The sequence below is a fragment of the Urtica dioica genome, chromosome 11 (genome assembly GCF_054948205.1).
Source record: "Urtica dioica subsp. dioica isolate 48M chromosome 11, U.dioica_male_clone48M_v1_H2, whole genome shotgun sequence".
NCBI classification, from domain to species: domain Eukaryota; kingdom Viridiplantae; phylum Streptophyta; class Magnoliopsida; order Rosales; family Urticaceae; genus Urtica; species Urtica dioica.
In genome coordinates, this window is record NC_142766.1 from 22,916,207 (window position 1) to 22,943,260 (window position 27,054).

The 27,054-nt window shown below is 34.1% G+C and overlaps 3 protein-coding genes across 5 annotated transcripts; 1 reads left to right on the top strand and 2 right to left on the bottom strand.

Annotated features, from left to right (window-relative positions):
- Positions 1 to 6,754: 6,754 nt before the first annotated feature.
- LOC149382579 (zinc finger CCCH domain-containing protein 22-like) lies at positions 6,755 to 10,329 on the bottom strand. 3 transcript variants are annotated; one of them, XR_016293850.1, is made up of 9 exons: positions 9,163 to 10,329; positions 8,927 to 9,085; positions 8,668 to 8,847; positions 8,490 to 8,572; positions 8,124 to 8,399; positions 7,948 to 8,029; positions 7,677 to 7,843; positions 7,492 to 7,589; positions 6,755 to 7,387 (listed from the first exon to the last, which is right to left on the bottom strand). XR_016293850.1 is itself a non-coding variant. In XM_089601641.1 (9 exons), the coding sequence occupies exons 1-8, from the start codon at positions 9,972 to 9,974 to the stop codon at positions 7,558 to 7,560; spliced, it is 1,791 nt and encodes a 596-aa protein (XP_089457767.1). In that variant the 5' UTR covers positions 9,975 to 10,329; the 3' UTR covers positions 6,755 to 7,387; positions 7,521 to 7,557. The 3 variants fall into 3 exon arrangements, 2 of the variants coding, with proteins under 2 accessions (XP_089457767.1, XP_089457766.1); XM_089601641.1 differs by having other exon boundaries at positions 7,521 to 7,589; XM_089601640.1 differs by having other exon boundaries at positions 7,525 to 7,589; positions 9,163 to 10,326.
- An 8,662-nt stretch (positions 10,330 to 18,991) lies between these two features.
- Positions 18,992 to 20,956, top strand: Y14 (RNA-binding (RRM/RBD/RNP motifs) family protein). Its single transcript, XM_089630769.1, has 4 exons — positions 18,992 to 19,346; positions 19,598 to 19,734; positions 19,952 to 20,103; positions 20,663 to 20,956. The coding sequence occupies exons 1-4, from the start codon at positions 19,088 to 19,090 to the stop codon at positions 20,706 to 20,708; spliced, it is 594 nt and encodes a 197-aa protein (XP_089486895.1). The 5' UTR covers positions 18,992 to 19,087; the 3' UTR covers positions 20,709 to 20,956.
- A 115-nt stretch (positions 20,957 to 21,071) lies between these two features.
- Positions 21,072 to 25,121, bottom strand: LOC149382581 (uncharacterized). Its single transcript, XM_089630768.1, has 10 exons — positions 24,492 to 25,121; positions 24,163 to 24,272; positions 23,962 to 24,030; positions 23,788 to 23,877; positions 23,556 to 23,712; positions 23,214 to 23,406; positions 22,286 to 23,124; positions 21,649 to 22,203; positions 21,500 to 21,565; positions 21,072 to 21,414 (listed from the first exon to the last, which is right to left on the bottom strand). Exons 1-10 carry the CDS (start codon positions 24,987 to 24,989, stop codon positions 21,307 to 21,309), a joined length of 2,685 nt encoding a protein of 894 aa, XP_089486894.1. The 5' UTR covers positions 24,990 to 25,121; the 3' UTR covers positions 21,072 to 21,306.
- Between the last annotated feature and the right edge of the window lie 1,933 nt (positions 25,122 to 27,054).

Here is a 27,054-nt window from a genome sequence, read left to right on the forward strand (position 1 = left end):
TTTTATAACTCAATGCGTTGTTCATCATACTCTTTTAATTCAGTGTGATCTTCAATCATCTATAAAAATGTATCAACAATATTTGTAAAAACGAAGAAAGAGACATAAGTTTTTGTTTAATACATGATATTGAATGTGACTACCTCAAAAGTGAATCTAGAGATACAATAATAAAAAAAATACGAAAAAACTCGATGATCAAATGAGTTCATATTGGGAAAAAAAATGAAGCATTAAAAGTATATTTACCCATAATAACTTATTTTGGGTGGCACTATCTCGTTCTCATGAGGTATCTTCTTTTGTGAGTGTGTGAGTTCAATCCCCTTAAATGAAAAAATATTTTAAGTTTTATAAGGACTTCAATTCATAAGCTTATAAGCAAACAAAAAAATATATATACAGCTTCCCATATTACATCAACCTCAAAAGAAAGAGCAAGTTGTCGAGTTTAAGAGCACTAAAATTATAAGCACTCGGTAAAAAAAGAATATTATAATCATTTTTAAAAAGGTAGCCTCTTTAATGATTTTTCTCTATATTTTTACACCCATGAAAGCCGAAAATTTCGATTTCTTCAGATTCTTGCACTCAGACTTATCCATCACCCTCTAGCCAAGAGAGCTAATTATTTTGCAGATAAAAAAATTCATCACTCACTAAGTTACAAATTTTATTTTCTCATTTACCACTCTATTTTTACTATGAAACTTTTTTTTTATCTCATTATATTTTCTTTTATTTTTAAAAAGTCATTATCACTTTTTTTTTAATTTGACGCAATCGTGTTGTCTCATTTTTTCGAATTTTATACGCATGTTGAACGTTGTTGAATAATTTCTATATTTTTATGTAAAAACACATTATTGAAGTTTAGATAATTTTTGTGTAATTTGTGCTTAAATTATCAAATTATACATGATAATAGTCATATATATATATATATATATTTGTTTAGATGGTAAATATGTCTATTTTCACTACTAAAATACTATTGAGTATAGTTCTGCAATTTGATGCACTGTAAAATCTCCGTAATAAAACTTATATTCGGAAAACTAATTGATTAGCTCTCAAATTTTTAATAATATTTTGAGATTAACAATTCAGAATAGTTTTGAAATCCCAACTTATTATCACAGGTAAATTTTAAAACTATACAAAAGGATTGGGTATTTATTGTTGGCTGATAACCAAAAAGATGTGGTTGTGTACTTCAATTTTGATATCGCCAATTTAAAATTGATGAGAACGACATACGCATCAAAATTAAGGAAAAAGTGGCCAAAATAATCATAAGCATAATTTTGGTGTTATGATTAAATGAGGAGATTTGACTACACCTCGCTATCATATGGCGTACCTCATGTCACGCATCAATTCCAATTATGATGTCAATTGTATTCTCTCGTTTCCTTTACTAAGGTCTTGTTTGGTATGAGAGAAAATAGGAGGGATGGATTACATAGGAGGGATTTGGAGGGATGGATTATGCATTTTCTTTGTTTGGTAGGAAGAGAAAAAAATGGAGGGATGGATTTGTATCCGTGGGACCCACCAAAAAACTTTCCCCTCCATTTTGGAAGGATCGTAGAAATCCATAGCATTTTATTCATGAAAATTACATTTATAATATTTATTGATGCAATTTCATAGTATCTAATTATTTTATACACAATTTATTTTCTAAATTATTTTGGATGTGAAACAAAAATGAGTAAAAATTAAACATAATTTTAAAATTAATGTTATATACTTTTATTTATGTACCTTGATTATATATTTGATATGTAGACAATATAGTTATTTTACTCACATATTTTATAATATATAAATATTAATATATATATATATATATATATATATATTAAATTGTTCAAATTATTTTTGGATAAATTACACAATTTGGTCTCATATAATAAAAGAGTTATTAATGTCATTAGTATAATAAAAAAATAGTCATGTTTTTCTTTATTATTTATACCAAACAACAAGTGGATGGATTTTAATCTTTCCTCTTAACATACCAATCAAGTTTTTGGAAAGATACAATCCATCCATTTCTTTTCCTTCCATTTCAATCCTCTTCAATCTCTCCTTCCATGTTTCCCTCCTCTCTACCAAACAAAGCCTTAAATTGCAAATCTGTTGTGACCCATTTGGTCATAATATTCCCCTTTGCAATGCAACTAATTACCCATAAATCCTTGGTCTATTCAATCTATTGTTCTTTTGGCATTTCGTTATTTTGCTCTCGTGAAATTTTATGTTTTGTCCACTTCTAGACCAAAGCATTTCTCTATTTTTATATTATATTCTGCAAACATCCAAATAGTTGTCTTAACAGTAATTATTCTACCTTGTTCTTATTTGTCCTTGTAAATTTAGATCTTATCAAAATAGTAGTGGTGATGTAATTATAATGATAAAAAAGGTTGTAAATACTAGTTTTAAATGGAGATTTTCAAATTAGTTTTTGTACAAGGTAAGTGTTAATACAAATAATAGGTTAATTTGATGCCCAAAAAAAAAAGATAATAATTATTCACATTTATATTTTTATGCATCACGCCTTTACTGATTTGATTTTACAGCGAAGGGATATCTCAGATTCTCATCAATAAATAAAGCATTATATATTTTTAAGGGTACATTTGATTAGCAATTGATTGCATTGCATGATACAACAAAAAAGTTAAAAGTGACATTATTATCTTTTAAATTATTTCCAAGTCCTCTTATATAATTAAATAAAAAAAAATAACCTCCAAGGAATCTTGCACATTAACTTTCTTGTATATAGTTAAAAAAAAAAAGAATTTAAAGCGGTGAAAAAAGTTACCATAAGATGTCAGAGTGAAATAATATCCCAACTTTTTAATATTTCTGTGGCATTTGCGCAGAGCGTGTGATTGCTTTTTTGGGCCCAAAAGAAATAATGTCACGTTCTCTCTCATGACTATACCCTCTGCCTACGCTGACCAATATCTCATCCTCTTTTTTAATACCTTTTTAGCAGTATAGACCCCCAGACACTCTAGTATTTATCTTACGCTCCCTAAAGAAGTTGGATATTACCGCTATGACCCCAGTTTTGTCGGGCGAGTTTGAGCATTTCCAGGTGTCGTAATAATAACCGTTTGATGGTATGATGAAACAAAATCACATCATGTATACAACGGTGCATACTTCGATGTGTTTGTTTTTGTCATGGAATCAGCATCTTTTTATACATTTAATATTATTATTTTTTATGTTGTTGTGTCGTTTGGTCAAAGACTTCAAATCTCAAAAATGAAACGTGAAACGTGCCAATAATGGTAGTGGGCTTTTGGGGATTATGGTTGTCTCTCCAAACCACGCACTTTTAAGGCTTGCTTGCTAAGGCCCAAATAACTTATATATCATTCGCTAATTTCATGTAATATCACTTATGCGCTTGGAAAAATATCATTTTCTTATTATCACGTATACATATATATTTTAATAATGAATTTCGCTGTATCGTGAATCACTTTTAAGTATTATCTTTTACTTGATTTTATAGTTGGCCAAGTAATCATAATTTATTTATCATGAAAGCATCACTACATTTATAATAATTTAAGTTACAGTTGTCTGCCAATTTTAAAACGAAATGATACATTATGACTCATAATTTATGAAGCGAGTAGACGAATGATCGATTATTTTAAGCAAACAATTAAGTTAAGATATCTTAATTTTTTTAACAGAATTAATGTTTAAAGATAATATCCTAACTCAAATATCATGATTCATGATAGTCAATTGGTAATCAAGTATTGTAACAATTAAAAATTATCTTTTTAACTTAAATCAAAAAATTAATGGCATGTGGTTATATTTGTCAAAAATTCCAAATTAGATTCTAGTAGACGAAAATAATATTAAATATAAGAATCTAGATAATTATCCAAGTTCATATTTTTAAATGTTGATGAAAAAGTATACGGAAAAACAATACTTTAGGCACGTAGGTAAGAAGCCAAAAATAATTGTTTAAAGAAACTAAAAGAGGCATAAATATTTAATATTTTTGAAATATATACTTAAATATTTATTCTCTTTTCGTGACAAAAATATTTAATGTTATATTTAGAGCTGCACAATTAAACAAAGTCAGTAAAGTTTGACGGAAATACACGTGGCAGCCTCAATTTAAACGCGACATATGTATTTCTTCAAATGAACTAAATCTATTTATATTATAATTAAGTATTGATGATATTATAAAAATATTTTAATATTATATCTTAATACTAATCAAGCGTTAATAATATATTTTATCTTTTTAATATTATATAATTTTTAGAATATACTTGATTAACTTTTTATTAATAAAAATGATTTAGTATTTATGTCTTAAAAGTATTCAAGCATTAATAATATCAATTTATAAAAATTCTTAATTAATCTTTTAAATATTAAAAACGTTTTTAATAATACTATTAATGCTTAATTATAACATTAAAGCCATTTTTAATAAAAAAAATTAATTAAATTTAAGAAATAAATATCAAATCGTATTTAATTTAAGTCTGCCACGTATATTTCTATCAAACTTAATTGATTTTATTTAATGGTGCAACTGGAACTCAATATTAAGTATTTTTCCGCAAAAAAAAAAATGGTATTTAAATGTATGTGTCGTCATATTAGGTATTTATGTCGTCATTTCTTCAAACTAAAATAATATTTTTGCTCAATTAATTTTGTCCGTGATGTTCTTATTCCATGATTAATGCTAGGCATCAGAACTGTAACTTTTGATTCATACCGCCCTTAATTAATTGTTGTACTAGTTTCAAATCGGTACAAATGGTAAATACCATAACTATGTTGTTCCGGTTTGTAATGAGACGCACATTCTCCACCTTTCACGCTAGTTTTCCGACGATCACTATTGGTCACACACATTGTTTATTTACTTAAACAACATACTACTCAATTCCATGCTTCAATAACAGATGACTCAATCCTCTTTTTTAGTGGAGAAAAAAACTAAAGTTATAACAAAAAATAGCAATATAATTACACTATACAATTATGTTATTATACATATAATTAGACAGATAACTAATAAGTAATTAATTTAAGAAACTTAATCTATAAGAATATTTGTAGTGGAAAATATTGTGTAATACCGTTAGAGCAAAATAAAAATTTGATGTAAAAAAATGTACATTATTGAATGTAAAAATCACTTCAAAAATGTGTTGCTGATGCTTTTGATACCATGAATCCATAATAGTAGAGGTATAGTTTGTCTAACATTCAATTCTATAATTTTTATAAATGCCCTGGCCTCCTCTAATACCATGTGAATATTTTTTAAATATGGTACGTTCATTTATCCTAGTAGAGGTTGACCGATCGTTGATCGTCATAAATGTGGTATGAATTGATTTTTATTTTATTTTATTTTATCAGATGGTATGATATATGATATGATTTTTGGAGCAACTGTGGCAATGGAATGTACTTTTTACTAGTGCAATTAGTTATCTTAAAAAATGGATAGGGATATAATTAGGGAACAAAACCCAAAAGGATAAGCAAAAAAAGACGGTATATGCTAAAGACTTGGAAAAGGACATACTATGATTTAGAGACAAAGATGTAAGAGAAATTTAACATTGGGATGTCAAAATAGATATAAGGCTCGTGTGAATGGGGTAAAAAAAAAAGTAACTAGTTATAAGTCGTGTGAAAGGGGTAACAAAAAAGTCCATTTTGATTTTCGTTATTTATTTTTATATGCATCTCAATATTAATGTTAATCATGACAATCTCAAGAAAAATAATATTGAAACATTATTGTTTTTATACAACAAAAAAAAAATTATTGTTGATTGAATAGATAATTGACATGCCACGTAAGCATGGACTAGTAGTAGTTACCTAGTCTAACAATTTCCATGCATGCATGGCATGTATGTAAGTAGTATTGATTTCATTTTATAGGAGGACCATTAAACACAATAAAGGTACATGTGAGTACCAATGTGGTAGAAAATATCACCACCACCACTTGGTAATCCCTCAACATTAGGTTATATTTTGTTGATTATGACATAACATAACACTAGACACACACACACTAAATGAGGGACAAAAAGGGACTCAAAATTGTTGTATAGAAGATGAGGGGCAACAAAAAATCACAATATGATGCTGACATTCCAACCACATTAGAGTGAATAGAAAAAAAAAATGGGGTGTGTCCTCTAAGAAACCAAATTTATGTCTTCTTTCTTCTTATCCAATTCCAAACAACATATGCTTCAATTGTTTGTGGTCCTTTTGCTTCCCTAACATGGGCAACTCTGCGTGTGATCTCTTGCAACAACAAAACTCCTTTTTTTATTCATTAAAAATTGACAATTACTATGTGTTTGGTACTTTTAATTACAGTCTTACACAACCTAGAATATCTATTTATTTTGTTCTCAAATTTCAACACTAGATTAGGTAGATATGTATATGCATGCATGTCATGTATAGCATTTCCCATGGCCAAGGAAAAAGACATTTTTGTCCCTGGTTTGAAATATCAAGATGGGATTAAAACTGAAAAAGGACTGAAAGGGAAAGGAGTGAGTGGTGCCCAGATAGCATTCAAATTTGCTGTCAAAAACCCATGTGAGAGTGTGGCCCTTCATGTCCACTTGAATGAAACCACAAAATGAGACAAAAACAAAAGTCCCCCTAAAGTTACCCTTTAATCACATGAAAGAACAACCTTTATATTTCAATTATTAAAAAATAAAATAAAAATACACTTGCCCTCCAATGGAAATTAAAATGATAAATACTATTTACCACTGAGTGAGTAAGAGGACTCAGCTTTTATCATCCACTTCTACTTGACTCTTTTTTTGTGAGCTCTTTCTCTGCCTGCCATTGCAGTTAATTTCCTGCTTTGATCCTTTAAAGCTTTTATATGAAACTACTTTTTTTGCAAGCACTGGTCAATTTTTTCTGCGCACACACCATTTTTCACCATTCAAAATAGAGGCTATATATAAAATATATGATATTACACTATTGACTATGAGTAGTTACTACTTGCTACTATTCTTTGTCATGCTACAGATTGTTCTGGTCCACCAAGCAACACACATATAAATGAGAGAGAGAGAGAGGGTTTACATACAGGGGAGAGAGAGAGAGAGACCCCACTTTCCATTAATCAGTTCTTCTGTTATTTTAAGTATACAATTATGTATTCACTATATATAACTAGTATTGGATCGGTATTAATGATGATGATGATGATGATCTTGGTGGTGTTGTTGCCTACAAATCACTTTGATGTGGATTTTCTTTTATCATTTCTCTGCCCTCTGCTTAACTTTTATTCTATCTGCACAATCACAATAATGTAACAATAAACAATTTGATTTGAACTGCATATGGTCAAACCACTCAAAAGACTTTGAGAATTGAATGAGTGATGAAATTTAAGACCATCATTTGAATTCTCAGTCTCCTCTCACCCACCATGGCAGAGTTAAAGATGATCCATCATAGCAATCAATTGCATTCCAGTGGTTCCAAAAGAAAACCTAACCGTAGAAGGAAACACAAGAAGAGTTATAAATTAGTCAAATTCCATGGAAAAGAAATCACCTTTTTTTTTTTATAAATATTACCTGAGCACTTAGAGAAGACAGATTCTTGTGAAGCTATGTTGGTGAGCAAAGAGGGATTGTTGATCTCACTGGCCTCCCCAGAGGCGGTGGAAAAAGCAGTGGTGTGGTCAGCCATGGAAGATTTCTTTGGAGAAGCAAACAGGCTATCAGGAAGGATGTGCTCTAGGCTGTTATATAGATACACATATATACAAATATAGACCAGTCAGGTTCTTAGTGTCAAATAGACAATAACGATGGTAAAATTCAAGAATTGAATCAAGTTCTGTACCTGACATTAAGATCATTTTCTTCACTCTTTTCGCTATTAGCATCGGAGAGAGTATTAGCTCCCGAAACGGGCGAAGTTCTCTCTGCCAATTATCAAACACAACACCGAGAGTGAATCACCAAGAAAGATTCAGTTTGAAGGCAGCAAAAAGAAACTGTATTTTTTTTTAATCCAACCTTCTGAAACTTGTTGATCGGCTTCTTCAAATAGAAGTTTGTGGTTGCCGGGGGAGTAAGGCAAAGCATTCGGGGAGGGAATTGAAGACCCCATCGACAAACTGCGATGGAACTGAGCATTGTTGCGATGATGATTATGATTCTGGTAATGATGATTCCTCAGATCCTCGAGCTGGAGATTCATCATCCTTCTTCCGACGGCTTGCTCGAAGCTCGCTCGTTCCTCCAACTTCTTCATCAGTAACATCTCTTGGGCATTGTAAAACATTCTCGGGCCTGCCAAAAACGTTGAGCAATAAGATCAACATACAAAGGGATTGAATCAAATTACTAAATGCCAAACAAACCGTGATCTTGTGTATATACCTTGGTGGATGTCGTAATCGATTGACGATGGGCTCGAGCATAGGGAAGAATAGTCTCCATTCTCAAATTGTTGTTGTTGTTTCCTGATATATCATGAAGTTTAAAGAGAGACATTAATTTAGCATTGAATTATTTTTGCTATGAAAATAGCATTGGAGAGAAAGGGCTTTGAACATACTTCTCAACAATCTTTCCCTTCTCCTTGTAAGGCTTGACAAGAACGCGAGAATCGCAGACGAAATGCGGGTTTCCTTTGGCTAGAATGAGCTTCACAGTCTCAGGATACACAAAAGTCACAAACCCAAACATCCTCTTTTGCTGGTATGGAATTCTCACATCTTGTACCGGTCCATATATGCTTCATCAATCCAACAAAAAAAAAACTTAAAATTAAGAAAGATTAAAACTTACAGTGAATAGATTAAGATTAGTAGTACCTGAAGTAATTGGAGACATCTTCTTCTCTGAATGTGCTATCCGCTGGGAATGTCAAGTAGATTTGCCTCGAACTAGGGTTCATAATCTCGTTCCTGTCAAAACGACACCTTCCGAATCTGGGCATCTCATCTCCCATAATCATCGAGCCTGTTGGAGATCTAGAGACCAAAAAACAAAACAGTTGAGAAACAGTACTAAGAAAAAAGAAAGCACTCAAAAACAGCACAACACACACCTTTGAGAGTCAATGTGTTGGTGTTGGTGCATGAGAAAGCTCATACACTTGTTGTTGTCGTACGCCGGGAAAGAAGATGAGTTCATGAAGTGGTGTTGTTGCTGAGCAGCTTTGCGTCTCATGAGAAGCTCTTGACACTGTTCGAGCTCGTTCAGATTGCCGTTGTTGTTGTTCGCCGTCGTCGGAGAACCCACCACAGCGTTACTCTCGGCGGCGATGGAGTCTCCGTGAACGTAGCGACAAGTGTTTCCGTTCTTGCAGAACCCTCTCTGGTAGTACAAGCAGGGTCTGAACCCAAACCCTAACCCGGAGTTCACTTCCTCCCACTGGGGACTTCCGTCGAACACCTCGTCTGCGACCGAGTTTTGGAGCTGAAACTCGTCGACGGGGTCGCTGAACGGAGCGGAAAACGGGCCGGTGGAGGCAGACCCAGCTCTGTTGTTGTTGTTGTTGCTGAGAACGCTGGCGTAAGAGAGAGAAGGGCTCTGAGAGCTCGGAGTGGGAGATTCTGAGAACCCAGAAGAAGAACCAGTCCATGGATTTGAGGAAGGAATGGAGAGAGGGGTTGGTCTGGAAATGGGGTTAAAAGAAGGAGTTGAGGGCAAAGACTGAGGCTTTGAGAGGAGACCCAAGTGGGTTTTGGCTTTAAAGACCAGGCTCTGCAACAGAGACTCTGGACCGAAGGCTAAGCGAATCATCTCTTTGTCGCCGTAGTCTTGTATCAGAAGATAGCCCATGATTTTGGAAGCGCTCTCGGGCTCTAGGCCCTGGATTCTCGAGAACACACTCCTACTTGCCTCGTAAGAATCCATGGCTGTCAAAGCCGAAAGAGAAAGAGAGAGGAAAAGAAAAGTCTCAGCTTTTTAAAGAGAGAGAGAGACAGTGAGAGAGAGAGAGAGAGTAAAATGACAATGGTGGTAGAATGTAAGCTTGGAGCGTGCATTTAGTAGTAGTAGAAGTAGAGCTGCTTTCCCTAGAGTGTGGGTTTTATATTTATTGTTTATTTATTTATTATTATTTTAGTTATTATTAGTGTTTTTAAAAATTTAAAGCAGATAATTTAGAGTTGTTTTAGAAGAGGAAAATTTTCCTTGATTAGTATAATGATGTCATCGTCTAAATCAAACCCGTACGAGACGAGAGAGTCGGAGAGACACACCAAAGACTGGAAGATGTGAAGAACCCATGTTTTTCTGAAGGAGAGAAAGAGAGAGAGAGAGAGAGAGAGAGAGAGCAATGCAATTGCCTTGTTGTTGGAGGAACTTAAAGAGGACCGAAAGGTGGACGGAATTAGAAGTTCAATCCTACCTTTTTTTCGTTAAAGGTATAAACTTTCTGTCTCCGAACTCATAAATATTCAGTCTTTATTACCATTTCAGCTCTCAATGATAATATACAAGCACAACGAGAGCACTCAATCAATTTTCTCAAAAAAAAAAAAAAAAAAAGAGCACTCAATCAATAAAGATGGTCTGATAAAAAAAAATCAATAAAGAATAAAGATGATAACTTTTATAACAAATATATATATATATATATATTTTAATGAGAGGGGATATGAGAAAGAATGAAAGGGCATTAAAAATGAAAGTATTGAATTTGTATTGGATTGACGACCACAAAATGAAAATGGGAAACCCTGCGGAAGGTGCGTTGGGAGAAGAGTAGTTTTTGTCTTTACGGATTTGGACAAAAACAAGGTAAGTGGGAATTCAGATCTGCTTTTTTTTTTTTTTTACTTTCAAACGGAAATTGCATTTACGCACATTCTTTTTTTTAATTAACTTTTTTCAGGCGTCTGAATTTAGTTTCGAACCATTGAGATTCAAATCCCAGCCCAACCCAAGTACCCAACTAAGCCTTTATAAAAAAAAATAAAAAATAAAAAGCCTTTTTTCTTTTTTTCTTTTTTGAATAAACCCAACTAAGCCTTCTTTGGTGGTTTTCAAACCTGTGTGCAATATATTCAACATCTTTTCAAATCAAGTAGTTTGTTTGCGCTCTTTTTGAAATCTTGGTGTCCTTGTCATCCTCTATAGAAAAGTTAATATTTTCGAAAAATCGTATTTATTATCATGTCGTTGGAGTCAACAGCTAGTACTACTGAAATGTGTTAGAGATATTGTAAATTAGTTAGAATTTCGTTAATTTTATTAAGAGTAAATTGTATACTTGGCCCCTGTTAATATTTTGACAGAAGATGACTTATGATATAAAGTCGAGGTTATTGGACCTCAATATCACGACCGACAAAATAGATGGGTCTTCCGTGTATTATAAGCTCACTCCGTCAGTTAAATGACCACGTGGTAGTCACATGATACCATAGGTAAATGAATTTACGAGAATGTCCTTGGACTCAAGTAAATTGCTTTGATTTTCATTTTATTTTCAGTTCTCATTTTTATTGAGAATATAAAAAACCATTCGAAAAAGAGAGAACCCCCAAATCGACAGAGCCCCAAATCGATTGAGCTAGGGTTAGCGTCTCCGATTAAAATTCAAATTCAAAACTTCTGCACGTCTAATTCAGGTGTCGTCGATATGGAGAGAAGCCATAGCACGTCTAATCGCAAGATATCCGACGTCGTTGTTGGCGAAACGTCCACGCGCGAGCCGCCGACGTGTTCGTGCGAATTGAAGACTGTGGATAGGACGTCAAGGACAGGTCGTAACCCAGCAAGACGTTTTCTCGGGAGATTTACCTTTCGTCATTACTGGTTTTTCAGTTCTAGGGTTTTACTGTTAAGACTCAATGCAATTTTGGATTTTTACATCCGACTGTTTTTTTTTTATATACTTAATTACTGTTTTTTCTTTATTTAATTTACTTTTACACCTCAACTTATTTAATTTAGATGAATAAACAAACAATTAAATACACTCCCTCATCCGACTAACAAAATAACGATTTTACCCTTATTTACCAGAACACGTGCGTTCCACGTGATTATTTAACTGACGATTGGGCCTCTTTTTTTACGGAATGACCCAACTACTACTTTTTTTATATAACAGGGGGTTAACAAATAGTTTTAAAAAGATAGGGGGCATTTTTAAGTGAGGCCTTAAATCAGGGGGCAAATATACAATTTAAGACAAAAAAACAAAAGTTTTAGTTGACTATTTACCTATTTTTTTTTTTAAATAATCATCATTTAACATAAGGACAATTCCCTCTTTTATTAATTCGAAAATTTGTTTTTGCTAATATGTTTTTAACTGTTTTGCAATTCAAATGTTTCTTATTTATTTTATATTAATTTAATAGATGTATTTGATTTCCCTATCTGTTCTTTTCATTCATTACGTTCTCATGCGTTTATTATTGACATATGTAAATCTGTTTTCAATCTATAACTCACATTTTGTCTACCTTTTTATCATCTTCCCCAATACGGATTTTCTCCCATCCGGTTATAGGATCAAAATTGTGAATTTTCACATTCAGCTTATACAATTTAATCAAAATTTATATACAAACAATTACTCCTAAGTCCTAACTACTACAAATCTAACAGACATGTTTACCATAGACAATATAAACAAATTTTAGGCATGTTAATAATCACAAGTCGATCAGACACATTTAGTTAATACGACATAAAGTCACTGATATAAATAAGCAAAAATTAACTTACATAAACAGTGTATACAATAAATCTAGGCCCACGATGTACTCCCTCTTGTGAGATGGAGATAAAAAAAGTTTGAGTTTTGTTTATTATAGGGAAATGCATGTTTATATTTAATAATAAAAAAAAGAGTTTCTACTTTGTTACATGCATTATTTTATAAAAAAAATTATTACAACTAGCCATTCACCTAGTTCATTTAAAAATATTATTCAAAGTTTTATTTTATTAAAAAAAGTAGTTTAAAAAACCCGTAATAAATTAATTAATAATTATTAATTTATTACGGGTTTGATAAATTACTTTTTTTAATAAAATAAAATTTAGACTATTTCTTTTAAGAAAGAAAGAATAATGACTTATTGAACTACTGAGTACTAACTGATTGCCACTTATTTTAACCAATGACGACTATTTAACAAGTCACAATATGTTAGCAATTTTGCTATTATAATAATTTTAATTGATGACTAAAGATTAGTGCTATAAGGTGAACGAACAAATTTACGATGTTTCTAGAAAATAAACTATTTCATAAATATACTTATTGTGAATGACATATTATGTGATGATAACAAATTTGGTAACGTCAAGTTATATTGTAATAAGACACTCCTAAATCCTAATAAATAAGCCTATATAATGTTTCAAAGTTGAGTACTTCACTTTTTGCCTCGGTAGACATCAAATATAGTAGTTTTCAGGGCGAAACAGACATAAACATCACATTCCATGCAACAATACGATCATTAATAATGTTGTTAGTTGTATATTAATAAAATAGTTGCTCACCTGACGTGAATAGCTGCATGGCTTGTTTTTTTTCCTTTATTTACATTCTCCTTACAATTTCTGAAATTTAAAAGTTGCTATTATCAATCGTACCGTACAAATTAATGGGGTCGATCGGTTGGTGAACTGGTTAAAAAAATCAGCACAAACGACATTCTTTATAAACTAGATTCCTTCTTGGTTTTTTTTCTCTTCCAGAAATTGATGAAATAAAATAACATATTTTTGTCGGGCAACAGATTTTCATACCCTAACCATATATTTATATTCCGGCAACACTGCTAATTAAGTGGGCACTAGTTTCAGTATTTTTATCATATTAAATTTTGACATTTATCATCTCATTCTCATGTGTCTTATGCCGGCACTAGAATTTTGTTCTTGCGAAACATATTAGAAAGTATATTTTGCACAATAAATCAACAAAAATAACGCGGATAATTCACCCGGATATTTAGATATAAATTGTGCAATTCTTGTATTTTCTTAGACCATCTCCATTAGAAAAACTTATTTTATACTCATGTATAATAAATATCAACTTAAGGAGTACCTAATCTGCAACTTACTTGTACTTTTTAACGGTAAGTGAAACATTTTGTATATACTTATTATTCATCTCATATTTTTCTTTTTGTTATCGTACAAATGCCTAATTCTCTTTAGCGTTGTTGTAAGATCATTCCCAAACACCTTTCGAGTAAGCGTACTTCTTCGGTCGCCGACCAAGATTCTCAACATTCATGTAAACAAACCGTGATTATTCATGATCATCGCTTTCTCTTCTTCTGCCCATGCCAACAACGCTTTCAGCACTACATGAATGATAAAAAAAAAAAAAAAAACATGAATTGTAAATGAATCGTCCGGAAAATTGAATCAAATTTAAAAAAAATGAAAAATAAATTTGCATCGCTTACTTTGCTTTGAAATTTGAATAATGTCGCAAGTATAAACTAAAACGAAAGAGTTAAAGTCAAAATGTCAATAACTAATTAATAAGTCACTATAAATTGCCAACACATTTATTTCTTCTTTTTTATACCAATTTATAAAAAATAAAAAATGTATATTTTACGTAAACTAGGAAAAGAAAAATAAGAGGAAAAATGTGAGAGAGAAAATATATAACTAACAAAGAGATTTTTTTTTCCATACAAAAATGGTGTAAAATAAATTTAGAGTTACTTAGAAAACTCTAAAATAAATTATATAATATATATGAGGGTCGCATTTGTATATATTTTATCTCTTTCCTTTCTTATTTATGAACTTGGCATTCAGTCAGAATGAAGATTCCATTCTGATCAAATACCGGTTATTAATGGACCGAAGTGTTTCGTTATGAATATTGTCATAATTCTGGCCAAACCGACTATTCACTTAATGAAAAAAATCGAAACCTAAAATATGGTATACTTTTCAAGAGATATAAAAAATTTCGATGAATAGTAATGGAATATTTTCCTCTTATTTTTCATGAACAAACAACATATCATTTTAATTTTCAACTTCATTTTCCCTTTATTTTCAGTTTTTCTCATAACTTTACTATCTCGTCTTTTCCATATTCAAACATAGTCTTAGCTTCGCAGACAAAGATTCCTACTCTACAAATGTAGTAATGACCCTTTGACAACCCAAGCTTGTTTGGGCCAAGTGGTAACACCACTCTCCTCCCAAGGGGAGGACGCGGGATCGAATCCCGGCGGGCGCAATGTCCACATTTAATTAATTATGGGGTGTGTTTGTGTGGTTCTAAAAATAGATATTTATATTTGTCCAGTCCCCCATATTTGTAAATATCCGATCTTGTATCATTGATTAATTATAAAGCCCTCTCTCAAAAAAAAAAAAAAAAAACTTTTGTTTGATATGAAAAAAGGAAAACAAAACAAAAAAAGTCATTGGAAGACATTGTTATAAGCTTATTAAATATTGAGAGTATTAGGAAATATTATTGATGGCATTATTGACCAATCAAGCACCTTATATTCAAAGTCCAAACATCAAAATCGTAAAGAAGCGTAGAATTTATGAGAACATACTAAACCTCTTGATTTATTATGATTTTCATGTTTTCCATGCAGACTTCATTGGCCCTTTTTTGAACTTTTTTAGAAACAAAAAATAAATGATAATGATTTGGAGAAATGAACAGTGGAACTTCGATGGAGGTTTATGTTATTTGGCAGCATAATTTGGGGAAAACAAAAGAAAAAACAAGATTTAATTAGCATTGCTTTTTTTTTATTATTATTGTCTTATCCTTGTTTTCATGTGGTAGTGTAGGTGTAGCTCAGCTTTTTCCTATTTTCATTATTTCTTAGTATTTAATATTTCTTAAATTGTGGGGACGGTGGCTCTGCCTTATTATTTATCGCAATTCGCAACTACCAACTCAGCTGCAATCATACCCAATGTTCAAAATAATAATAATAATAATAAGTATTACACAATAATAATATCTTCGATTTCACCGTTACCAATTTTTAAATGTCTTTATGGTAGTGTCTACGTCTACCAATTATCTGCTTGAAAACGACTTGAAACGAAGAGCAGGCAAAGCAACGCTTTATTCACGGACCAATATATATAAAAGCCCAGCCCATTCATGATTGTTAAAAATAGGCCGAAAACGAATATGGGCTTCTTAACAAAAATGGAGAGCCAATGGAAATAGACGGCAACCACTAACTCAAAGTCAAAGGCATTAGAGCATCTTTAATGGTTTAGTTTAGGCTATTGCTTAGTTAAATAGTATTTTTGCCACATAGATTTTTTAGAGCTAAATAGTTAAGCAACTAGCTTAAATTAGCCAATTTGCTTAGATTTGCTTAGCTAAATCAATAGCCAATATACAAAACAATGGTTAAGCAACTAGCTAAACATTTTTGATATTTGCAAGCAAATCCCTACAATTCTTAAGCAAGAAACCATTAAAGATGCTCTTAGGAAGCAGTAATACATGTGTTCGACGATGTATTGATTTGTATACGTAAAATTGTCAATAATGGAAAAAATCATAAAACGAAATCGGCAATAGTTACCAGTCTATTAGTAGAGCAGATATTATAGGCGTTGTTAATGACTGAAAAAGCCTTGAAAACACGGCGGCCATAAATATTCCGACGAAGAACACCGGTCCCGATCCGATGAACGCCCATCCCCATAGTTACGTCAAGTTTATTAGCAAGCAAATACAATGACCCACCTAAGCAATATAATCCAAAAATATGTGGGATAATTATAAAACTATGACCTTTTTAAAAAAACCAAAAAACATTAATGTATTTAATTTCAAAACTATGAATGAGTTTGCAATAAACACAACTAATTATTGAAATATTTGTCAATAATCGCAACTATTTTTTGACAAATTTATCAATAAACGGTCATAATTTTAGAATTAGATAAAATTAAAAAAATTTATAAAAGAAATTAAATTAAATAGTACGTAGTTTTGCTATAATCCCAAAAATGTGTTAGACAACGGGGCTTTGAGGGAAATAAGCTCATTTTGACAATAAATAACCCAATAAAATTCACCCCACGAACGAGAAGGTCGGCCGAGCAACTCGGTATCACATTTGAGCAATGCTGGTCGAGCTATTTGGCCAAACCCTATCGGCCAAGCCATTTGGTCGAGTCATGCGGCCTCACATCCAAGCGACGTTGGCCAAGCCGCCCAACCGAGCCACTCGGCCGGACCACGCTTCTTGCCACCGAGTCCTCACGAAGCCAAGTCTCGTCACCACGCCACTGTCTTCAATAAATATCCAAGGCTCAACTACATAGACCGCACTCCATTAAAGTTTGGGGTAAGTTTTTTCCGAACTTAACAAAACTCTATCTCGTTCCAACTTCAACATTTCTCTCAAAAACCTTAAGAGACGAGCTTAGACCTCTTACCTCAGACTTAGCAATCACACTTATGTTGAGCGTCGGAGAGCGCGCGTTAGAAAAATCTCTCTGCGCATTCTTCTAGTTTATGATATTCGTTTTCTTAGGTGAACACTAAATCAACTTTCGACGAGGAAAAGACAACGAGTTCGGAGATTCTGCCACCTTTTGACCCATGTGCAATTATAGAGTTCGACCATAGATCAAATCATATATGCGATGCGATTCTAAGTGTTTATCCAAAATCGACACTAACACTCATAATTCCTATTTAGTTTCGTCATTTTTAATACGATCTATTCAATATGATTACGAAAATATAACAGGGAAATGAAAATTGTAGTGATAATCGAAAGAATATAGGAAAAGTTATTTAAAAAAATGTATAGATTTTTACAAAATTATATTTATAATACAACTCAATCTTCATTACGGTATTTAAGTATGTTAAGGATCTCACATTGAAAACATATGAGACCTAACAAGAGTCTATAAAGTCATGGGTTAACGTAATTCTCTCATTGATAATTGGCTTTGAGATGAATAATTTCACATGGTATCAGAGGCCACAAAGCTCAAACGAATATTCAGTCAAATGATTAGGATTCAGCCCAAACCGATGAGCGAACACAAAGAGTCGTCATCTTGATGGTGCATATGTTAGGAATCACACATTGAAAATACTTAGAAACTTACAAGAGTTTTATAAAGCATGAGTTACTTCTCTCATTGCTAATTAGTTTTGAGATAGAACCTCATAATACTTTCACACGGTATAGAGTCCACAAAGTTCCGGTCCAATCTTTGACATTCGATCAAAGATGAGCGAATGCAAATAGCCTCCATCTTAATGAGAACTAACAATGCTTTATAAAAGTCATGGATTTATCTTTTAATTTTCAATTGAGTTAGTGATGAAATCTCATGATACTTCATACGCTGTCAAAACCCCAAAGTATAAACAGACAACAATTCAATCGTTTAGATTCAACTCAAAATGAGAAAACACTAAGAATAGATAAGAACTAACAATAGTTATAAAGATCAAAGATTACTATTCTCCTTGCATTCATTTTAAGAAAAAACCAATAATACTTTCACAAATAAAAACTCAATACAATAAAAGCCCGAAGGATATTACTATCACAGAGAAGAGTCACGTGACTGTTTATTTGTCCCACGATATATTTTATTTTTGTTTTCTTCCTATTACTAAGTTACTAACTATATACATCGTAAAATGCCATTAATTGCATCTACTTTGAAAATGATATGCTTCTATGCTATTTTTATGTTTTTCTCGTAGGAATAGCCTCGTTGACATATAGTTTTTCACCGAAAAAAACATATTGATTTGAAAACAAAGCTGTAATGAGACATAGAACCTACTGCTAAAACGCTGTCGTTTGTCCATCGCTCAATCATCGTCGTTTCTCCATTTTGTTGTCGTTTTATCATCTCCAGATCCGAGCCCCTTTTCGTATTAATTTCTTCTCCCATATTTCTATTTCCTTCTCAGAGTTCATAACTTCAGAGAGAGAGAGAGATTGTGCCCAGAGTTCATTTCCTAGGGTTGAGTTTGTAGAGAGAGAGATATGGCAAACGCTGACGTGGAGGCAGTGGATTTCGAGCCGGAGGACGATGATTTGATGGACGAGGACGGCGAGGCTTCACCACGCGCCGCCCCGCTGCCGAAGCTAAAGTCCGCCATAACCGCCTCCGGAGCTTCCTCTCTGAAAAAGACCAAAGGCCGCGGATTCCGCGAAGATCTCTCCGCCGACCGGAACTCCCGCCTAGCCGCTGCCTCCGACTTTGACGCACTCAACTCCTCCGACGGCCTCGAACCCCAACGATGTCAGTCTCTCTCTCTGTCTCCTGATATATCTCTGCCTTACTCTTAGGTTTTGACTTTGGAACGAAGCTGTGGTTTTTAGGGTTTATGGAACTTTCTCTTAAACAGTGTGTTCAGAATTAGTTGTAATGTGTATATAAGCTAGGGTTTTTGTGATGTTTGGTGTCGGAATGCAAAGCTGATTTCTGTGAATGAAAACGTTGATTTTTATTTATTTAAATTTTGTTTATATTCTTTCGATTTGTTTTTGCAGCTGTTGAAGGGTGGATTATTCTTGTTACCGGAATTCACGAGGAGGCACAAGAGGACGATCTACAGAATTCCTTTGGTGAATTTGGGGAGATCAAGAACTTGCATTTGAATCTTGATCGCCGTACTGGTTTCGTCAAGGTTTGTTCATATTGCGACCTTGTTATGGTTTCATTTTGTGATTTTAATATGCCGGCGGTGAAAAATTTATGAGCATTTCACCTAGAGATATTATGGCCTTACGATCTCATGACTTACAGTCTTCGTTCGTGGACCAAACGAACGAATCATTGGATTCCACTGGACATTTCAGGGTCTGGTATTTGGTTATTTTTAGTGACTGTTTCATGTTAAACAGGGATATGCGCTTATTGAATACGAGAATTGTGAGGAAGCACATGCTGCGATCTCTGGATTGAATGGAGCTGAATTTCTCAACCAGACCATCAGCGTCGATTGGGCCTTCAGCAATGGTTCATTCCTTGATGGGAACAAGAAGAAGAACCCCAGGTTTGCCACAATAATCTTACTCTGATTGTCACTCACTCACACCATTGGTATGTGCGTATGAGAGAGATAAAGTTGCGTATCTGTTCTAAACCACTCACCACTGGACGGTTCAGGGTTTTGTATTATGGTCACCTGATGAGTCTTTAGGCATTTTAGAATCCCACTTAATCTTTTCGTGTAAATCCATGAAGTTGAACAAGTCTTAGTTGGTGGTTGAACTTGCATTTAGGATAATGAAAGCAGAGTTAATACTTATATTCAATCTTTTTTACTTGCTAGGTAGACTATGTGTGTATTATGCTTTGGATGTGTTTGCATCTGTAATATGTTTGTAATTAATTGAAAGATTGCGTATGCTGTGTTTTGTATTGCTGTAGCATCAGTCCTAATTTCTTGATTTCGGTCTTTGTTTTTTTGTTTTTTGTTTTTGCTGCATTGCTGTAGCAACGTTCCAAATTTCTTGATTTCAGTCTTTTATGTTTTTGTTTTTGTTTTTTTTGTTTTTTTTTGCTGCGAGTCTTACAGACTTTGTGTCTTTTTGGTGTTTGAAATTTAACAGGCAGCAAAGAGAGCGGCGCTCGAGGAGTCCAAGGAGGAGATACTAATTTGTGGTCCTGTATAATTTTCGTTCCGAAAAGCTCGTGTTTATACTTTGCTATTATATGGATTTGTCTTTGTTTTGCTGAGGAGTCCTTCACTTTTCCAAGTACCATATGATTAAAACTCAGTTTCTTTGTATTTCTTTTTCTGTTATCCCGAGAATGCTTTCATGGAGTTTTGTGTGATTCTGAGTTTGAAGCAAAGATGAATGATTTTGTATGACTCACGCAAATTTTACAGCCTTTTCATAGAATCCTTGTTCGTATTGGACCCATTAAGCTTATTTGTGACACACTTCATTAGTCACTAACGACTTAAAACAAGTCTCAACAGAATCAAGAGAGATTGTTTAATGACATTGAACAAACCTGTTTTTTTTTTTTTTTTTTTTTTTTTTTTTTTTTTTTTTCATTTCATTTGTATAACTATTATTTCGTTTATACAACGCTGCGTATCCACAAGTGGTTGCTCTCTTATTGTCTAAAACCTGAAATACATCTGCTATAAGTTTTTTTTTTGGGTTTTTTTTTTTTTTTCCCCCCACTGGTTATTCTATCTATGTTCTGTAGAGTGGTTCATAAGTGTGGTTCATTTGGTTGATTTTCAAGATGCGAAAGCAGTCCAATGGTTTTCCATACACAAGCTTGTTGGTGTTCCTATTATACGCGACCATGCCCAATTACCGCGCTCCGTTCTCTTGAGCTCTGCTATCTGCAAACAACCAGAAAAGAACGGTAAAAGAAAAACCAGTTCTAGTGAAACTAGAGATAATGACCTATTCTGCGCGGTTGCTTACTCTTCTATCTCTGGACATGAATATGACCGAATCTTCAGAGAAGGGAATCGGCCGAATAGAAGCTATCTGAGTTCAAGGGCACAAGCCATGTTACTCACAAACTCAACCGCAGATAATCCGAATCGCAGAAAGATTGGGGTAATACTAACCTTTGGATCACAGTTCGTGTCGAGGTAGTTAGTGTTATCGTGAACTTGTAAGTCTTCGCCAAAACAGAAACCATGTCCCGAAAACGGGAAACCACAGTTTTTCCATTTCCAGGCCAATTGATCCATGTACCGGATGTACACATTCCCGTCAGAGCCGATCAAAAGCAGTTGATTGCCTTGGAAGGAAGGTCCAACAGAGTCAAGCACGACTCCTTTGTGCGGTGCTCCGTGCTCGACCCAATTCCAACCCTCCATCGAATTCCAGTGATACTCGACAAGTCCACCGTCTCGGGAGAGCATGAAAATGGAGCCAGTGAGAGTGGTCGTCGAGGACAAAGGCCTCATCACAGTCCCCGGGGATGTGGAGAGAACCAAATGCCGAGACTGATAATGCTCGTGCCAGAGCTCGCTCACCTTGTTGTACTGATAAAGCCGACCGTTCGTTCCCACCACAAACACCACGTTTTCCCTGAAGAGTTCCTGATCGACTATGCACGCGACTCTTGTGTTCGGAGGGTTTTTGCAGTCTTTCCACTTGAATTTCCTCAACGCAACCTATACGGATGAAATCGTCAGATTAACGCTTTTTTATTTTTTTGTTTGTTTCTTCCTTCTATTATTCTCTGCTTCGACTTACTATGAATCTGAGTAACCTTCCGTTTTTTCCGACAAAGAAGAGTGAATCTTCGACCGTCACTCTCGCGGCTCTCCCTGGAATCCCGCCCCAAGGAGAGCCTGCGATAACTTGCTTTCCTCTCCTCAACGCGGTGCAATTTACCCACGAGAGCTTGTTGTTTGACGATCGCTCTCTCATTAGTAAGTTTCCGTGCTCGTCGATCACGTACAAACTCGCATTGTAGTTTCCAACCGAAGCTGTGATGATGGCCGTTGGGTGTTCGTGGCTCAGCCATATCCACGCGTTTTCCGTGTAGAGATGTTCAAGGACGAAACCGCCCTCGGATACGAGGAAGAACGATCTCCCTCCTTGCATAGCCCTCATGCGATAGTTTGACTCGAGCCAATCGTCCGCGTAGCTATACTCGTTGTCCAAAGAAGATTGAATCTTCGGAATCAAGTAATCTTGTTGCTGAACAGCCTTCTTCTTCCTTCTTGTTTTTACCGATCTCGTGGTGGTCGTTTGATCGTCTTTGATTCCGACGATGCAGTTCGTGGGGCCTCGTTCCTCACTGCAGTACTCTCCGTTCCAACCTTCAGTTTCTGGAGATTCGAGCACTGTCCACACATATTTCGTCGTTGCTTTTCTTCTGAGATTCGCTTGCAGAGCCGGCCCGGAATTCTCGCCCCCGATCCCCGGCACATGAAGCTCAGCGAGCCTTCCATCGTCCAGCGCGAAAATCACTCTTCCGGGCTGAAGCTCTAGTCCCGCGACGCCTCTCGCGGCTATGGTGTTAAGAGGATGAGCATGGTTTATCCATGTTTCTTTCATCCGGTCATGTTCATCATCATCATCATAACCTGTTCTCAATTGAGAGTACATATAAAATAAAAACTAGAAAAGAAGGGTTAGTTTCTCACTCAACACTAATAAATAACACTAGACTCACCTGCGTTTTTCGATATTCTGTATTCGAATACTGAACCAGAAGACGATGTGAGAAACAATGATGAGAAGAGCTTTTGGTTCGAGTAATGTTGTTGTACTCGTGTCATAGATGTCATTCGATGATCTTTCGGCTTTCCGTGGATTATCCACTTCCATTTCCTTTGTTGTAACCTTCTCTCTACTAACTCACCATCCTGATATACCAAAACAGAATATCAACACTCAATAAAACACTACGCTTCTTGTAAGTGTTTGGCAATCATTCGCCTGTAAAATCAGAACCACTTCTAACATGGTATTAGAGCGCATAATCTACCAATGAATGAGTATTTGGATTTTTGACCTTTGTTAAGAGAAACAAAGATGTGGAATGATCTCCTTTCAGGCCATGTAAAGTAGTTCCCTTTAATGGTTTCAGAGAAGCTTCGCGTTCTCTCCAAATATGCTTCTTCCACGACGGTTTCGAGCTCTGATCGTACTCGTAAAGATCTCCTGCTGAGCTGCATCGAACGATCACGATTTAAGGATTCGGAATTTTACTTATTTGTGTGTTTTTGGGAAATAGGAAGACCAACCTAATGGTGTAAATGACTTCGGTTCTCATGGCACCAGCATCGGCGATTGCTGCGACGTTCGCTCCCAGTGGTTGGCCGTGGTTTAGCCATCTGCTCTACGTTTCATAGCGGATATCCGATAAATTTCACATGAATTTTTAGAGGATTTAATTCATTGTTTTGAAGAGTATTTACCTTGGAGGATCAACCTCACTATCACTAAGCTCTAACAGTGTCCCATTCTTACTGCAGAAATAAACTCTCCTGGCAAACCACCACCAAAAAAAAAAAAAAAAAAAAACCAAGTATTTGTTAGTAGAGAGTGACACAACTTTACTATAAAATGAATATAATTCCTTTGTAATAAGTTAAGAAATAATTAATTAATTTACTCACCCTCCTTCATATGAAACAAAGCCAGATTTAATCAAGACTTGGTCTGTGCTTTGGTCAAGCAAAGGCATGAAAATCACCCAAACTGGTTGAGAGTTTTCACTGAGTTGCATCTAGAATATCACACAAGCATCAGAAAATAAGAATTATATTCGTATATCATTTCTTATATACCTTCCTTTACCATTGGTCCCAGCATGATCTTCCATGATGAAATAAAAAAGGTGCGACCATATGTAATGATAACAATCTAACTGACTGATTGGAGAGTTTGGTAATTAATAGTAATACTCAAAATAGAACTGTATCTGTATATATATATAAGTAATAACCTTATACAAGTTTCCTGATTCAGAGAGAGCAAGGATTGTGTGGTTGACAATATACACAGAGATTGCATGTTCTTCAATAGGCAAATCATGTGGCGCCAAAACCCAGTGAACGCCGTTCCAAAACCTCTCGTAGATCGACCCGCTCTCGCCGGTGACCCAAACAGAGGTCTCGGACATCTTGGTCAAAGAGACTCTCTTTCTCTCACCCAAATCCAAAGCCACGTCTCTCTTGTTGCTTCCAAGGGAAGTTATAGAGGCCACTTTAGTACACGTGTCGTCCACGCAAGAGACGAGGTCATAGGGCGAGTCGAGTCCGAGCTCAACCCAGGCTTTGGTGTCCTGATCGAATCTCCAGAACTTGTCTGTTCTCTGCTTAAACTGCTTCTGAGCCTCTCTGCGAAAAAGGCCTTGGTGTGGACACCATGAAAACTCCTCGGAGCCGATTGTCAGTGATGAACTTGCTGTGAAGAGGACCCAGAAGATGAGGAACACGGACATGGTGGCTCTTTGTGGGTGGTTGATTATGACCAGTTAGCTATAATGGGAAAAAAACAAGAAGAAGACAATGAGCAAATTGAAAAATATGAGAAAAGAGAAGAGAACAAGGACAAAAGAGAGAACCAAACTACTACTTGAAAGAGGCCAAACGAAAGGATTGATTGTTGTTATCTTTTCTTTTTGTGGTGTCTTATGTGGACCATGGCAAATAACTTCAACTGTACTTTGCTCAATTGTCCAACTTCCATAACTATAAATTCCAGAGAGAGAAATGGAAAATATCTGAGTCAAAAAGTTGATAAACAAGGGCAAAAAAGAAGGAATAAAAAAGTCTACTTTCCTTACCCGATAATCACCTTGAATAACTTTCATGTTGATCTTGACTTACATGGTGTGAGTGAGAGAGAGAGTGGTGTTTTCTTTCCAATGTTTGAGCTTTATATTATTTCCAATTGCAATATACTGAAAGTTCATATGATTCAATGGATTAGCTAAAAACATTTTCATTGGGAGTTCATGAGTCATGGCATTGGTTTCCGTACCTAATTCTTATGACTTTATGTTACCATGCACACTATATGACATATGGTAATTATTTAACCATATATGAAAGCTACCAAAATAATAATCAATAATAACTCTTACTTTTTAACCTTTTTCGATAATATTAATTAGTGTATTATTATATTTTGGGTGAGCCCCCTAGAGCATCTCCAATTGATTCAAATAAGTTCAAACTTCAAACAATAAGTTATGAGTTAATTTTTTTTATGCAAGTATTAATGAGGATTTTACCTTATGTCCTAGGAAAATTTGGTTTTGCTTCAAAAATAAAAGAAAAAAACTTCGAGAGTTAGCTTGGATCCACCTACGAGATAAAATATTTGAGGTTGTCAATTATTTTTGGTAAGATGTGACACAGATTTTGATGGAATGAACCGATATTAGAATATGTATATATAAAAAATATATGAATGTAACAAGTGGGAAGGAGACAATTTGAAGACATTACAAAATATTTATTGTAGTATTATAATTTATAACCAGCCCTTCATTTCTAGTCAATGGAGTTCATAACAGCAAATGATCTACGCCATGATTTTAATAAATTATGTCCCACAATCGTGACATATTGGATTTTTCTTTTCTCTCACTAATTTTTGGTTTCTTAAAAAGTGAGAAGAGTTAAAAAATGGTAAAATATAATTTGATATTTATTGACGTGAAAATGGCCGAGATCAACAATCACGAATATTTGTTGACGATACTCGATTTTTGTGAAAAAAGAAATGACTAAATCCTTGTCTCGAGATTCCAAATTTTGATTAAAAAAAAACAGATCAACCATTAAAGAGATCAAGATACTAGAAAGCCATCAAGATTTAAAAAGAAAACACTTGTTGAATTAGAGAATATTGCAAGAATTCAAATGAAAAAGTACAGCCCTATTTTAGGCCTTCTTACAAGCTATTTATTTATACTCACTTCCTACAACGTTCCCTCCTCATTAACTCCAATACGCACGTTTATATTATACATTTAATATACTATATATATTGATCCTCCTTTATTACTCTTGTTACACAATTTTGAAATCAGATCTTCATCGAGATGATCAGCTCTCCTCTCTATCGTCGAGATGATGATGTCTCTTTTCTTCGTCAATTATAGTGTGCACAGTTTTATTATGTCTACCCATATAAATTATGAACTAATTTTCCAAAAGAAATATTATACAAAATAGTGTTTTGAAATTAATTTATTAATAAAATAGTTAAAGTGTACGTTTTCAATAAAATAACTAAATTTATGTTGCCTAATTTTTTTTATACCTTGATTAAAAATTTTGACAATTTGAATAAACAAATTTAATCACTTTCAACAAATTTAATCATAGAGTAAAAATAATTATTGAAACTCAGTATTTACATATTTTGATCGTTTCATTAATTTTAGACAAATTTTAATTATTTTATAAATTTATTAATTTCAATTTACTATTTAGGTAGGATAAAACAAATTTGACTTCTGCCTATATTATATGATATACTATAAACATAATAGA

Coding starts and splice junctions, on each gene's coding strand:
- LOC149382579 (XM_089601641.1), bottom strand. CDS start 9,974: ATGGATTCTTACGAGGCAAGTAGGAGTGTGTTCTCGAGAATCCAGGGC. Junction 8,848..8,926: donor GATGTCTCCAATTACTTCAG/GTACTACTAATC, acceptor GGATTGATGAAG/CATATATGGACCGGTACAAG. Junction 8,030..8,123: donor CGATCAACAAGTTTCAGAAG/GTTGGATTAAAA, acceptor GATAATTGGCAG/AGAGAACTTCGCCCGTTTCG.
- Y14 (XM_089630769.1), top strand. CDS start 19,088: ATGGCAAACGCTGACGTGGAGGCAGTGGATTTCGAGCCGGAGGACGAT. Junction 19,735..19,951: donor GCCGTACTGGTTTCGTCAAG/GTTTGTTCATAT, acceptor CATGTTAAACAG/GGATATGCGCTTATTGAATA. Junction 20,104..20,662: donor AACAAGAAGAAGAACCCCAG/GTTTGCCACAAT, acceptor GAAATTTAACAG/GCAGCAAAGAGAGCGGCGCT.
- LOC149382581 (XM_089630768.1), bottom strand. CDS start 24,989: ATGTCCGTGTTCCTCATCTTCTGGGTCCTCTTCACAGCAAGTTCATCA. Junction 21,566..21,648: donor ACACGAACTGTGATCCAAAG/GTTAGTATTACC, acceptor CCTTGAACTCAG/ATAGCTTCTATTCGGCCGAT. Junction 21,415..21,499: donor TCATGTCCAGAGATAGAAGA/GTAAGCAACCGC, acceptor GGTTGTTTGCAG/ATAGCAGAGCTCAAGAGAAC.